The sequence below is a fragment of the Lontra canadensis genome, unplaced genomic scaffold, assembly GCF_010015895.1.
Source record: "Lontra canadensis isolate GAN:19392208 unplaced genomic scaffold, GSC_riverotter_1.0 scaffold3, whole genome shotgun sequence".
In the NCBI taxonomy this organism is placed as follows: Eukaryota; Metazoa; Chordata; class Mammalia; order Carnivora; family Mustelidae; genus Lontra; species Lontra canadensis.
In genome coordinates this window covers 599519-613272 of record NW_022630997.1, presented here as the reverse complement: position 1 = coordinate 613272, position 13754 = coordinate 599519, and the positions used below count along the sequence as shown (strand labels likewise).

The 13754-nt window shown below is 44.7% G+C and overlaps 1 protein-coding gene and 1 pseudogene across 3 annotated transcripts in view; one reads left to right on the top strand and one right to left on the bottom strand.

Annotated features, from left to right (window-relative positions):
* The window catches only part of PLPP4 (phospholipid phosphatase 4), a 113588-nt gene that overhangs the window by 42365 nt on the left and 57469 nt on the right, over positions 1–13754 (top strand). For all 3 annotated transcript variants that reach the window (XM_032878464.1, XM_032878454.1, XM_032878474.1), the window contains one exon: positions 9168–9258. In XM_032878464.1, coding sequence (XP_032734355.1) covers positions 9168–9258 — 91 coding nt within the window. The remainder of the gene's footprint in view (positions 1–9167; positions 9259–13754) is intronic.
* Positions 5041–5161, bottom strand: LOC116858540 (annotated as a pseudogene).

Below are 13754 nucleotides of genomic sequence, written 5' to 3'. Positions count from 1 at the left end.
GAGGAAATATTTAAGCTCCTCTTTGTTACAGAACAGTAATGCGACTTTTGGTTGGCCAGCCTTCTGGCGTGAAGTTTATCCCTGCCATTGTGTCTCGTGCCTCTGGGAACGTAAGTGATGGGGCCAGAGATTTCTTAGGGCACACGAGGAATCTTTTGACATTTTGAAAGAAATCCCTCCAATGTTATGTAAGGAAATCTTATTAATTAGTGATGATTAGAAGGATCTTTGTGTCTGCAAACATCCTGAAATGCCCAGAACATTACATCAGCTTTGAAGTAGTATTTTGATTACTCTTTTCAAAAATTTTTTTATTAAAAAAAATTTTTTTTAGATTTTATTTATTTATTTGATAGAGATCACAAGTAGGCAGAGAGGCAGGCAGAGAGAGAGCGGGGGGATGCAGGCTCCCTGCTGAGCAGAGAGCCTGATGCGGGGCTTGATCCCAGGACCCTGAGATCATGACCTGAGCTGAAGGCAGAGACTTTAACCCACTGAGCCACCCAGGTGCCCTTTAATTACTCTTTAATAATTGCTTTTCCACTGGAAACTAAACTGGGATTTTGTAAATTTCAGGGAAATTGAAGAGTTCAGGCATTACCTAACACTTGAGTATGAAAATTAGACTTTTTCCATTTCTTTTTTTTTTTTTTTAAGATTTTACTTATTTATTTGACAGAGAGAGAGAGATCACAAGTAGGCAGAGAGACAGGCAGAGAGAGAGAGAGGGGGATGCAGGCTCCCTGCTGAGCAGAGAGCCTGATGCGGGGCTCCATCCCAGGACACTAAGATCATGACCTGAGCCGAAGGCAGCGGCTCAATCCACTGAGCCACCCAGGCGCCCGACATTTTCCATTTCTGCTCCAACTCAAATCTCCTATAAATCCTAGACATAAAGGAATTTGTGTATGTCTAACTAGTTTACTCTATGGTTTTGAAAGGGGGAAGCTCCTATTTACCACTTATCCACATTCCTCCCAGATTTCACATTTTATGTGCTATGAAACACAATTTGGAGATGAGTGTTCATGTGGGATATGGTGAGAAATTTATGCCTGTGTCCTAGATTTATAAACAATGGATTGTTTTGAAGTCTAGATACCAATTCCACAAAAATTCTGGCTGCAGACACAAGTAGGAGGGGGCGCATTTGCATGTTGGCAATGGAGGACCCAAGGCAGTAAAGGAGTTATTCAGTGCTGTGATTCTCAGAGAATAGAAGTGTATTCAGCCTCAAATCCTGATTCCTACCCTCGAGTCCCCTAATGAGATAAGTTCAACCTTTTGTTTTGTTAATAGTAGTTGATGCATTTCATTCATTGGGTCACAAGATTTAATGTGATTCCATTATAACCCAAGGAAAGCAGTAGATACGTTTATAATACATGTAACACAAAGAGGAAAAATACTTTGTTATTGCATTAATTAGATTTTTTTTCTCCTAGATTTTAGTAAAAGTTTAATATAAAATATAATTTGTTTGCTTTGATCCTTTAAAGCCTTCAGATATTTATGGAAGACTGTAATAAAACATGTTTTTATAATTTTTTTAATAACTATGTTGGTTTCATTAGAAAGCTCAAGTTTTGCTACTTAATAATAAAAAAAAGTCCTGGGGTTTCTTACTTTTGGTTGGAATGTTTTAATTTAAAGGCAACATTTTTAACTTTTTAACCAAAGTGTTACTGGAAGACAGCTCATAATAATCCAGATGTCTTTTGATTGGGAAATTAGGCCTCTGGAGGGGTGTGTGTGTGTGTGTACATGTGTGCATTTTAGAGGAGCTGCTTGTTCAGATCACAGTGGTCAGGGATTGAGTTAAGCAGAGTGAATGGTGATCATATCACCCAGAAGCCCCTTCATTTGTTCTGTCTTTGGCACTTTGAGTGAAGATGACGATGTCTGACAGCCTGGAAATTGAATGTAGTTGGGTTGTTTGATTCTGAGAGTTTGTTTCTCATGATGACTCTGGGTTCCTGCTGAGCAGAGAGACAGGCTGAGATTTCTTTTCACATATACTGAGTCTTGAATTAGCATTTCCTGGGTGTTTACAGACCATTAGCTGTCTTTATGGTAGGCTGCTCCCTTATTCAAAAGATGTCATGGTTCCTTCCTGAGTGTGTGGCATTTATCATATCATGTTTGGAAATCTTCTTTGTGGTGTAGGAAGACTTTGTGCTGGATTTTGCTTTTTAGTATACTTTTTGTTGCTGTCTTAGTTGTTGTGTCTTTGTACATTCAGGGAACACTTCCAGGAACCTACTGTGGGTAAGGAAAGCCATAGGAGTTTCAGGTGATGGGAAGTCAAATGAGAACTCGGAATGGGGGGTTTCTTTAGGGATATCCTTAGAGGGTATCCTGGGGGAGATTGCACTCTAAAGAAAAACAGAATTTAGAAAGGGCTAGAGGCTCAGGCAAACTTGTAGGGAGCCTCATCATCACGCTTACCCATATCATCACCACCATCATCACCACCATCACTACTATCATCATTATCATCACCGTCATCTACCACCATCATCACCACTACCATCACCCCATCATCACTATCACTGTCATCACCATCACCATCACCATCATTACCTCATCACCATCATCATCACTATCACCCCATCATCACTACCATCATCACCATCAACATCATCACCATCACCCCATCATCACCACCATCACCTCATCATCACCACCACCATCATCACCATCACCACCACCATCATCACCATCACCATCACCACCATTATCATCATCATTGTCATCACCATCACCCCATCATCACCACCACCATCATCACCATCACCACCATCATCACCATCACCACCATCATCACCATCACCACCATCATCGCCATTACCATCTTTATCACTACCACCACCATCATCACCACTACCATCATCACCACCACCACCACCATCATCATCATCATCATGGCAGTAATAACAACATCTAACATCTCTTGAATACAGGAATTGTGCTTGCCACTTTGCAGTGGCATCTCAGATAATCTTCTCACCATCTGTTGAGGTCAGCACTTTTGTAATCCCATAATTTCAATGGAGAAAATGAAACTGCAGTGAGATTTAGCAATTTGTCCAAGTTTATACAGTCACACAGATCTGAATGCCAGCTGCCTGAGGGCAGACCCTCACAGACCCATTCAGCTGTGATGTCTCCGTGAGGACTCAGGGGATGTGGAGAGGTGGTGAGTAGCAGACTGCACATAGAAGAGCTGGTGTGTAAAGGCACAGACATGGGAGAGCAGGGGCCATGTGGGTTCAGTGAACAGGAGTGTGTTTAGTGCATCTGTGTGTAAAGGGGACAGAGGAAGGCAGGGATAGAAGCAGACTCTGGACAGCTTCAGGTCAGTTAATTATTACTTAATTCGACCGACAGTTACAAAGCACCTGCCTGAGCCAAGCATGGTGCTGGGTGCTGGAGGAGCACTGCTGAACATTAGACGGTTCCTTGTCTCATGGGGGACACAGACGTGATTTTGGATGGTCACAGCCAAGCTCGGGAACAGGTGAACTCAGGTAATGAGTTGAAGGAATGATCAGTGTTCCCAGTTGCTCTCCTTGGCTTAAAAAATCAAGTCTACCCAAGACCTGTCCTTTGTCCTGGCCACAGTGGGTCCAGAAGATTTACTTCTGTAGGATGTTACTGACATCGTGTTGATATGATAACAGGGTTTCCTATTTTAGTAGAGGATGCTTCTGAGGAAGACGGAAAGTCAATTTTGCAGGGAGGAGGAAAGGAAAAGAGACAAAGCTGGCTCGTGATAGACAGTTTAATTTTTAGACTTTTTGGTTAAGTCTTAGACAGCTCTTTTCTCTGCAATGGGCTGTCATTGTTTACCCACAGCAGGCCCTTTCAGCTGTCTGCACTGCTTGTCCTGAGTTGTCTCTATAAGCACTTTTCAGCACACCTTTCTGTCAAAAGCCAGAAATTAAGGCACTTTGCACCCATTGTTTGATATGAATGAATCCCAGTGACAAGCTCTTCTCCAGCAAACATCCTAACATCAGGGCACTCTGGCTTTGACCCCTTTGGTTGTTAAAAGTTCTTGATATACTTATGCCACTCCCACTTCAGATGTGCTAGTCCAGCTTTGTCATTTTCCAGAAGTATCTTAGCCGCACTGTGCCTCGCATCAGCGCCCTGGGTGGGGACTGACAGCACTTCCTGGGTTGGTTTCATTGGCCGATGCACAGGCAGGTCCTTGGTGGAGATGTCGGTCACGTAGGGAATGGCAGAGAGCCCAGGCAGATGAGGCTCTTCTCTGTCCCTGACCTCCTCCCTGGCTGCTCAGACCTAAGGGAATAGTGGGCTGGAACTTAAAACGCTTTGTTCCCAAATGTCTGGTCTCAGGATCCTGGTCCTTCTTTACTGGTTTGGGTCATTTGTTCAGTTCTCCCTGGGAAATAATGACATTGTAGACAACAGCCAGCATTCGCCGGAGGCTAACTCTGCTGGACTCTCTGAGTGGGCAGGTTCCAGAGTGGATGGCCTGAGATCAACTTTGTAGCTTTGTGGCTTGGGAGAATGACCTCCCCTCTCAGTGCCTCAGTTTCCTTGTCTATAGAAAGGGGCTTTAATAACATTTGCCTCTCCCTCCTATGGTGCTGAGAGCATCAGATGAGGTGATAGACTTACAGCACTTTGCTTAGTGTTTGGGGCATAAGCAGCATTCAGTAACTGCTGGTGAATTCAAATCTTAGCAACAATATTTGTTATGGATGTCATTATACCCCATCTTATGGATGAGGAAACTGAGTCTCGGAGGGGAAGAGGTAGAGTGACTTGCTCACGGTCAGAAAGCTGGTAAGTGTCAGGGCTGGAGCTTGAACCTGGCTTTCCTTAATCTGGGTCTGTTCCCTACATTTCCCTCTGCAGAGCTCTGGCTTCTCAGCCCAGGGCATAGCATCATGCAAAACCAGCTGCATACCAGGTCCTGCCTGATGATTTATATGTTATTTTGACATGTGGGCTGTGTGGAGTACAATTAATCAGTAGCTTACAATTTTTTTTTTTTTTTTTTTAAAAAGCCTACAGCACCCAGTATTCCCAGGCGGTCTCCCATCCAAGTACTAACCAGGTCTGACCCTGCTTAGCTTTCGAGATCAGACGAGATTGGGCACATTCAGGGCGCGCTCAGTCCGTAGACTACAAAATGTTTCTTAATGCAAGAATGACCTCAACCTCAGTTTTCTCATCTCATGCCAAGATGAGGCATTTGGGCTTAGGCGATCCCTGTGATTCAAGACTCCAGTCCAGGCAGCATGGCAGCCCAGGTTGGGGGTTTCCTAGGCCCACCGCGTACATGCCTTCGGGAATTCACTTATTGCTCAGAGTTCTAAGTTTTGTGGGCTGTGTAAGAATAATGTTTCCCCCAACAGAGTAGGGGCCCCTCACATGTAGTAGGTGCTTAATCTGTGACACCTGCCACTGACATTTCTGTGGCTTATCTACTATGTTCCTGGACATGAGCCCTTACTTCCTCCTCCATTTCTAGAGAAATGGCATTTACCATGTTTTATTACTTCTAAGGTGAGAACTTCTATAACACCATGGTTCAAAGCACAGAGCTTAGGGGTGCCTTGGTGGCTCAGTCATTAAGTGTCTGACTTTGGCTCAGGTAGTGGTCCCAGGGTCCTGGGATCAAGCCCCTTGTCAGGCTCCATGCTCAGTGGGAAGCCTGCTTCTCCCTCTCCTATGCCCCCAGCTTGTGTTCCCTTTCTCACTTTTTCTGTGTCAAATATATAAATAAAATCTTTTTAAAAAACCCAAAAAACTCTGACTTATTTTTAACATTAAAAAAATAAAAGCACAGAGCTTCATTTAAACAGTTTAGGTACAGATCTTCACTTTAGCACTTATTAGCTGTGTGACTTTCAGCAGGTTGTTTAACCTTTCTGTGCCTTAGCTTCCTATCCATCGAGGAAGGATGTATTAGTGTGTATATTTGCCTCAGGTGCCTAGAACAGACCATGGCCTTTCGTAAGTTTTCAGAGCACGTTAGCCCGGTTATCTGACTTATGTACATATACTGAGCAGCCCCATTCTCATAACTAGTGAGGGAAACTCAAGCCTGAAGAGAGTTCCCTCTGTCCCCTGCATCCCGCAGCAATGATTGGCTGGTTGTTCTGTTCTCTCTCAGGTCCCATTTAATAAGCACTAACCATTCACTGTCTTTCCACTGGGCTCGTTCCCAGGATTTTCAAAAGAATTTTGAAGCCATGGAAAGACTAACCTGAGGGAGAACTGTACCAGGGAAATTTTCCTGCCCCCTTTTGCCCTCCATCTCCACATCTGTTTGGAAGTAGAAGTAATCATTCCCCACCTCCCCGTCTCAGTGTCCATCTTCCGCTCATGGGCTCGGCTGGCAGAAAAGCGGCCTCTAAATGCTTGTGTGGGATTTTTTTTTGGGGGGGGGGGCGGTACACCGGTGTAATTCAATCTGGTTTGTCAGGTGAAAGGAGGATTTATTTCTCTTTTATTCAGTTCAGAGGTGCTTTTGCCCAGAAGGAAGTTGTTTTCCTAATGTGTTGGCTTCTGGGGCTAATCTCTTAACTCCTGTCTTCTAGTTGGAAAATATTAGTAAAAAGGGGAGCACATGGTCAATGTAAATATGTCTCTGTCTGTGCTGATTTGAAGACCATGCTGTCTGAGGATACGACAGCTATGTATTCGGGAAGAAGAATTGAGACTGGAGCCCAAACATCGTTAGGATGATGGCAGGAGAGAAAGACGGGTGCACGGTCATGCACAGAGATTTCTGCAGCCTTCTGAGTGGGAGCTTCGTCTGAGGGATTCCCTCTCGGGGAGCTCATGAGCTGGGGAGCCCTGGCCCTTCTGGGTGCCTAGCACTGGCCCAGGAAGCTGTTTGTCAGTGCTTCTAGAAGAGAAACCAACATGAATCTATCTAGGAATTCCTAGAATGGGTGAAATGAAGTGCAGTCTGGTTGGGCCATCAGAGTGAGGATCTGGTGGAAGCAGGGGAGCTGGGGCAGGGAGCAATGCTCAGGGAGACCCCCTTGGCCACTAAGTTGCAGCCTGGAGCCACTGGGTAGCCGTAGTGCCTTCTCCAGCCCCTCTTCATGGGCCTGGAGCTGTCGGTCTCCCCTGTGGTGTCTCTGTCCCCTCTTGGCTGGTATATTCCTGCTCACGATCTCCTGTAGGCAGCCTCCGAGGTAGGGAAAGTCTTGCCAATTTATATTTTTTCTGGGGTTTTATTCACTCTAGCCTTAGAGTACGTCATCTGGGATTGCCTTGGAATGTTTCCTTCAGTCGCACGTTGTTCTCATCTTTGACTGTCAGTGAGGTCATTGCCAAGCTGTTCACTGCTCAGTGAGCTGCTTTCCCCTGTTTGGGAGTGTGCGGCCTGCTTTGCACGGCTGAGGTGAGAGGAAACAAGGAGGTGGGGGTTTTTTTGACCTTAACCATAACTTTGGACGTCAGCAAGCAAGGGCTTCAGTCATCACTCTTCCACCACTGAATGTGTAATTCGAAACTCTGACGCAGTGTTTCTCAGTCACCAGCAACAGCATCATTTGTGATGCTTGTTACAAAGTGTCGATTGCCAGACATGACCTGTGCGTATAATTGAGGGACTCAGCATTGTAACAAGCCTGACTGTTCTTCAAGGGTGAGAGCCACCGAAGCACTCAGGGGAGCTTGCCCGTGTTTGCCAGAACTATTAATTCTCAAGTGAGTCTTGTCTTTTCCAGTTGCCTTTGGGGGAAATTCTCTGCTTCAGTTCTGAATCTCCTCTTCTAAAGCTGCCCTTTGACTTGCATTCTTCCAAATACCCTCCATGGTGATAGGACTTGCCCATTTGGTGTTTAAACAGCCGATTCATTTAGGGCCACAGCTGATCAGGAGGCTCAGCAAACTGGTGACTACCATTGTGGTGGGAATGAGACTGGCCAGTAAGGAGAGGGCTTTTCTCATGTCTCATGAACTGCCTCCAAAGACAGTTCCCAAAGAGGAGACCCCAGGATGTGCTGAGCTCTGGCAATCTGGTTGTAGCAAGTGTGTATCACATCTCCAGTCATTTTGAAAGACTATGTTCATTTGGGTGATTTCTGTTTTTATAACAGAAAAGTGTCTCCCAGCGGTGCCTTAGTCCGATTAGAAAGCCCCTTTCCACAAAGTGGCATTGCATTTGAGTACAGGTGGAGATTTCCAAAAGTGTGAGCATTGGTTACCATACCCCACCCTTCCTGCCGCTGTTAGGCCAGTTGTGGATTTGCAAGATATTGAGTCCCCTCTGATACTGTTATCCTTGGATGTTATAGTCATAAAGATGTAACTGAAATACTTTTCTTGGTTGTTGGAAAGTCAAAAACGATTTACTAACTGTAGAATGTTGAATAAAGGCTAGATATGGCAGGCAGAAAACCTGATCTCCAAAGCCTAGCCTTGCTACTCCCCAGCTTTATGTCCTTGGGCACATGATTGAGTCCCCAAACCTGGCAAAGACACTCACAGAGTCATCATGAGGATTTAAGAGATGCCAGTACCTGATGCTACCCAAACACAGTTCCTGCCTTATAGAGGGTTCTGTAATGAGTGCTGCTTGCATCTGAATTCAACCAGCTTGATTCATTAAGCACTTATTGCACTTTTGTGTGCTTTGGGCCAGGGGAGGGAAGGTGAGGGAGGAAAGGAAGAGAGGTGGCAAGCAAAAGGATTAAACTCTGCTTTGAGGAGGAAATGAAATTCAACAAAAGAACACCAAAGAAATGGATGAAATGGATGAATTGACTGTAAGCAAATCCACCGTACGCCCATGTTGCCAGAGAGCTGGGGATGCGAGGCCAAGGGTTCCTGCACCATTCTGCTGGGGAGGATGTGAGGGGGTTGCTGGCAAAGCTGAGTCATCATGATTATAGGCTGTGCGTTTCTGTTTAAAAAGCCACCACTTTAAACATGGCTTCCAGCAATTACAAATCAATTATAACCCACAATCAGATCTCCAATTTTTTTTTTTTAAGTCTTCAGAGTCTCTAAGTATAGATATAAATCCTCTTTCTTTGTTTGAGGTCAGGAGTTCAGTAAGATCATTCAACTAGTGAGTCTGAATGAAACTAACTTGAACTAATTATCAGTCAGCCCTCTGATAACAAACTGCTGTCCTCATAAGGGATTATTTGTTATTTTTTTTCCAGGCAATTTCTTTCCTCACACCCCTGGCTGTTATTTGTGTGGTGAAAATTATCCGGCGAACGGACAAGACTGAAATTAAGGAAGCCTTCTTAGGTAGAGTATTCACAGTTCCTGCTCTAGGGGATGGGGCTGGACTTAATTAGATCAGTAGATTTAAAAAATCTCTGTTGCACCCAACTGATTTTTCTCTTGGTCAAATTAAGCTTGGGAGAAATAAGGAAAGATAAACTTTTAACCCTAAGAAAAGCTAGTGTACAAAAGTGAGCATCGCACCTTCAGCGGCAGCCTTGTCGCTGTCCATTGTGCTGAATGTGAATGTCCAAGCGTACCTCCGAGCTCTGTGCTGCTCAGACACCGCAGCCGGGTAGCTCTCAGCCATGAAGCAAAGAGAATCTGAAACTGTTGCCATTGACTGTCCAATCCCACGTCTGTGGCTAATAAGTCTATATTACGGGCAATTCAGAAATCAACCATGGACTTCTTGACCAGTCATCATTGGCTAGAGGCACAAAGGTCAAAAGCAGATGTAAAATACAATAGAAATTGGAAATAAACTCCATAGCTCATTTTTTGGGGGAGGCATTTTGGCAGTTAAGCAGTTGTTATTGTATAAAGAGTGCCACAATCTTTGCCATTGACTATGATGCCGTTGTTAGAAATTCTTTCCAAGCTAAGCCATAGCTGCCGATGACACGAGCTTGACATTTTAAAGAAAAAACCAGGGACGCCTGGGTGGCTCAGTCCCTAAGCTTCTGCCTTTGGCTCAGGTCATGATCCCAGGGTCCTTAGGCTCCCTGCTCAGCGGGAAGCCTCTTTCTCCCTCTCCCATTCCCCCTGCTTGTTTTCCCTCTCTCACTGTATTTCTCTCTGGCAAATAAATAAAGTCTTAAAGAAAAAATATTTTTAAAAAATAAGATAAAAACATTTTTATGATCTTCATATTAGTTAAATGACTGAGTAAATGACAGTATTAAGAGAAAACAAAGCTAATTCACTTGCTTAGTAACAAAAATAAACTACCCAATAGTCAGGTTTTCAGCTTTCTGATCATTAGAAGTACTGAATCATTTTTATTTTTTTGATATCCCAATAAAAACTATCCAAACCCTCACATAAACCACTTTTGGTATATTGTATAGACTTACCATTCATTCAGTTAGATATATCTGAAAAATGAGATTTCCCACCTCCAAGAGTATGTTTGTAAATTACTGGGCTTTGAGGAAATGGAAATGTAGCAAAATATGGTCTTCTCTTTTCTTGGTACAGGAGTGGGGGTGGTAAGGGCAACATCTGGGGTATGCAGAGCAGCGAAGGGGATTTGTGCTCTGAAATAGAACAGGGAATATTTCTTACATAACCAGGCTTTGGTTGGGCTCTAACTGAGCAGAACAGAATCACTCTCCAATTAGCTCATATAAATTAGGGGTCAGTTATAGGACTATATGAGCAATCTCACAAATACCCAAGAATGGGGGGAGAATGGACAGAAGAGCTTCGTGGGGACTGGAGTTGGGAGCTGGGCCAGCGGGGGTGGAGACACACTCCTCTCTATAACATGCCTTCCCTCTTCCCGTCACACATCCTGCCTAATCCTGCCCCTGCCTTTGGTTTCTATGAGGTTTGGGCTTGCAGGGGTGGTTGCTCCTGGCCCACACCCGTAGAACCATCATCTCCAGGACCCACCTCCAAGCAGCTCTTTGTCTCATAGACGAGACTTCCCAGGCAGACCCGCTGGCTCGACTCATTTTTCACGCTTGGACACAATAGTCACGAGTCTCTGGTCGTTTGTGGTTATGGTTATAATTTACTGCCAGCTGTTGGAGTTGGGTGTTGTTGTGGCAGTAAGTTACTTCTCTAGACTTTTTCATTTTCCACGAAATCTCCCTTAGATGACATTTCAAAATTGCACACCACACCTTGCCTTGTATATGTTAACAGAGAAGGGTAGAGTCTTTGGATGTTCTGTTTGCCTAAATAGATGAAAGCCTGCCTGGGGAGCCTCCTGTTGTACATGACTTTTTTGTTTTTTAAATCACTTCTTTTAGGAATCCTCAGAAGTAGGGGGTGAGGGACTGATCTTTAAAAAAGTCAGGACAGAAAACCAGGTGTAGCCTTTCCAATGTGATCTAGAATTCAGGACTTTCTCAGTGAGAGTGATTTGGTGCTCAGGTCCCTGAATCCCAAGACTGCCTCTTACCTACACGTCCACAGTGGCCACCTTCACGCTTCTGCTGTAGACGAGACGGGCGAGGCTTGCCCCTGTGCAGCATCCTGCTTTTAGGAATTTCGGCTGCAGAACAGCCAGTCGATACAACAGAGTCTCCTGTTACAGAAATCCTGCAGCTCCAAATTCTCAACAACAAACAAAGTAACAACAAAAGCTCTCTAACCTCTGGGATGTGTATGACCAGTAGTGTTCTCCATACAGGCCACTTGTGGGCTAACTCACATGACACATTATTTTGAATTTCTTTATTGGGCACAGCCTGGTTTGTCGGTTTGTCTGTTCTCTCAAACCCACAGTGCTGTGGGATGTTGTCAGCATGACTCTTATGAAAGAGACCCACTGGGTTATTGTTAATCGACAAGCGTTCCTGATTGGGGCTGTTCATTTCCTGCTCAGGCAGCCCTTCATGCCTCTTGATCTGGTCCCAGCCTACCCTCTGCTATCGGTGGGAGTTCCCCATAGTGGTCCCCTAGGGGTTGTACTATTCAGATGAAAATAATCCATTCAGTTTACTTCCAGAATGATGAGAGGACTTTCACCCTAAATGTTGTCAGTCAGTAGCCCCATTGTTTTCTGTCTCCTTCAGGCTTCTGGATCAGAGAGTGAAGTTGCCGGCTGTTGGCAGTTACATCACATCTACAGGTTTTCTAGCTCAGTTACTTGAAACTTTTCAAAGAACTGCTCTTTGCTACAATAAAGCCAACCCAGTGCTGAGACTGGGGATGTGTATGGTGTTCTGCATTGATGTAGCAGTCTGTGAAGTTCCCCAAGGGCACTGGGAGATCAGCTGGCGATGCTTGTTCCCAGAGACCTCCTCTGTGCTAAGGCCATGCTAGGACCAGGATCAGAAGGAGGCCGGCCCTGCTGGGAAAACACAGCCATGAGCCTGCCAAAGCAGCTCTACCAGGAAAAGACCCCAGTCATGCCGGGTGATCTCACAGCCTGTTAATTGTCCTGGCTCTGGGGAGAATATGGCAGTGAAGAGAGCCCAGGGCATTTTCCCTCCTCTCTGCAAAGGAGACCTCTCAGGGGGGCTCTGAGCTGGCTAGAGAGAAGGAAGGTCAGCATTTTAGAAGGAAGGGTCTGTGCATGCAGAATGGTATCACAAGATCTCTCTGAATTCCTACACACTGGTTTCCAATTTATCCGTCCCAGTTGCCTGCTTGGTGTGTTAATGGCAGTGCTGGGCTGTGACTCCTGCTTGGCTCTCCCCGCACCATCCGTCCTCACTCAGATAGGGCCCATTGTGGCCCATCTTGCGCTTAGGTGATTAGTTTCCTTTTGACAAAGGTTTTCATTTGAACTGGCCCCTCTGTTCTCTCTGCTTCTCATGACTTGTTAAAAGCAGATAGGTTTTGTATCAGTCTCTGTGGCCGGTGCCCTTGGTGACGGTGGCGGCCATTGCGCGGTACTTTCTGTTCAGAGAACACGTTTGTCTCCCTTAATGACCATGCATTGCTCTAGGCAGCTCCTTCCTGGAAATATCTCTCCACCTCTGTTTTCTTACATAAATCTCAGCTACTGTTGAACAGTTAATGGCCTGCCAAAGGGAAATGGTAGCTCACGTGCTTTGTTATTCAACAAAGCATTGGAATGGGGCATCTGTAGGTTTTTATGCAAGGCATTTGACCTTCTATCACATTGATTCACCCTTTTTGCAGTTTTGATAAAATAGGAGAGACTTGTGAGGTACCCTTTGAATGATCTGTACTTTATCCAGCAATGTCCTTCCGAGCTACTTAGAAAAAGTCCCCAGGCTTTATATTTTTAAATAATGTAGTCCAGAAGTTCCTATTGCCTCAGGTGGCAAAAAGCACCACCTAGGCAAACCTTCTCAGAACCCAGGGAGGTGTTGGGACTGTTTACCTTCTCAGAAAGTGATTTGTTTGATAACAAAGGGACAGCTGTCAGCAGGTGGTGGGTCAACACAGAGATAATCGCGGAGCGGGAATGTCCTACTCTAAAGGAGTCCAGGAGCTGCTCTGATTAGAGTTATGTTTGAGAAGTTGCCAGAAACAAATCAAAAAGTTATGTTTTGTAAAGAACATGTGAAAGAAACTCGACATCCTGTAGTATTAAATCTGTTCATATCAGGCCAAAACATAATGGATAGTTTCCTTTCCAGTATTAAAAATTTTAGTCAAGGAGAAGAGATAAATTTTGTGTCCTAGAAGCTTGAGATTTTATGAGCCACTCTCCAAAGTCTTGCCTTAATTGTATTTTACTCTAGCCACTCAGACTTCCCCCTGTCTTTTAAACTATTGGCTCATATGTCCATAGTCATAATGAGTAGTATGATGATGTAACAGTGATGACGATGATAACGTTGATGGCGATGATTGTGGTTTGAGAGCCAGCT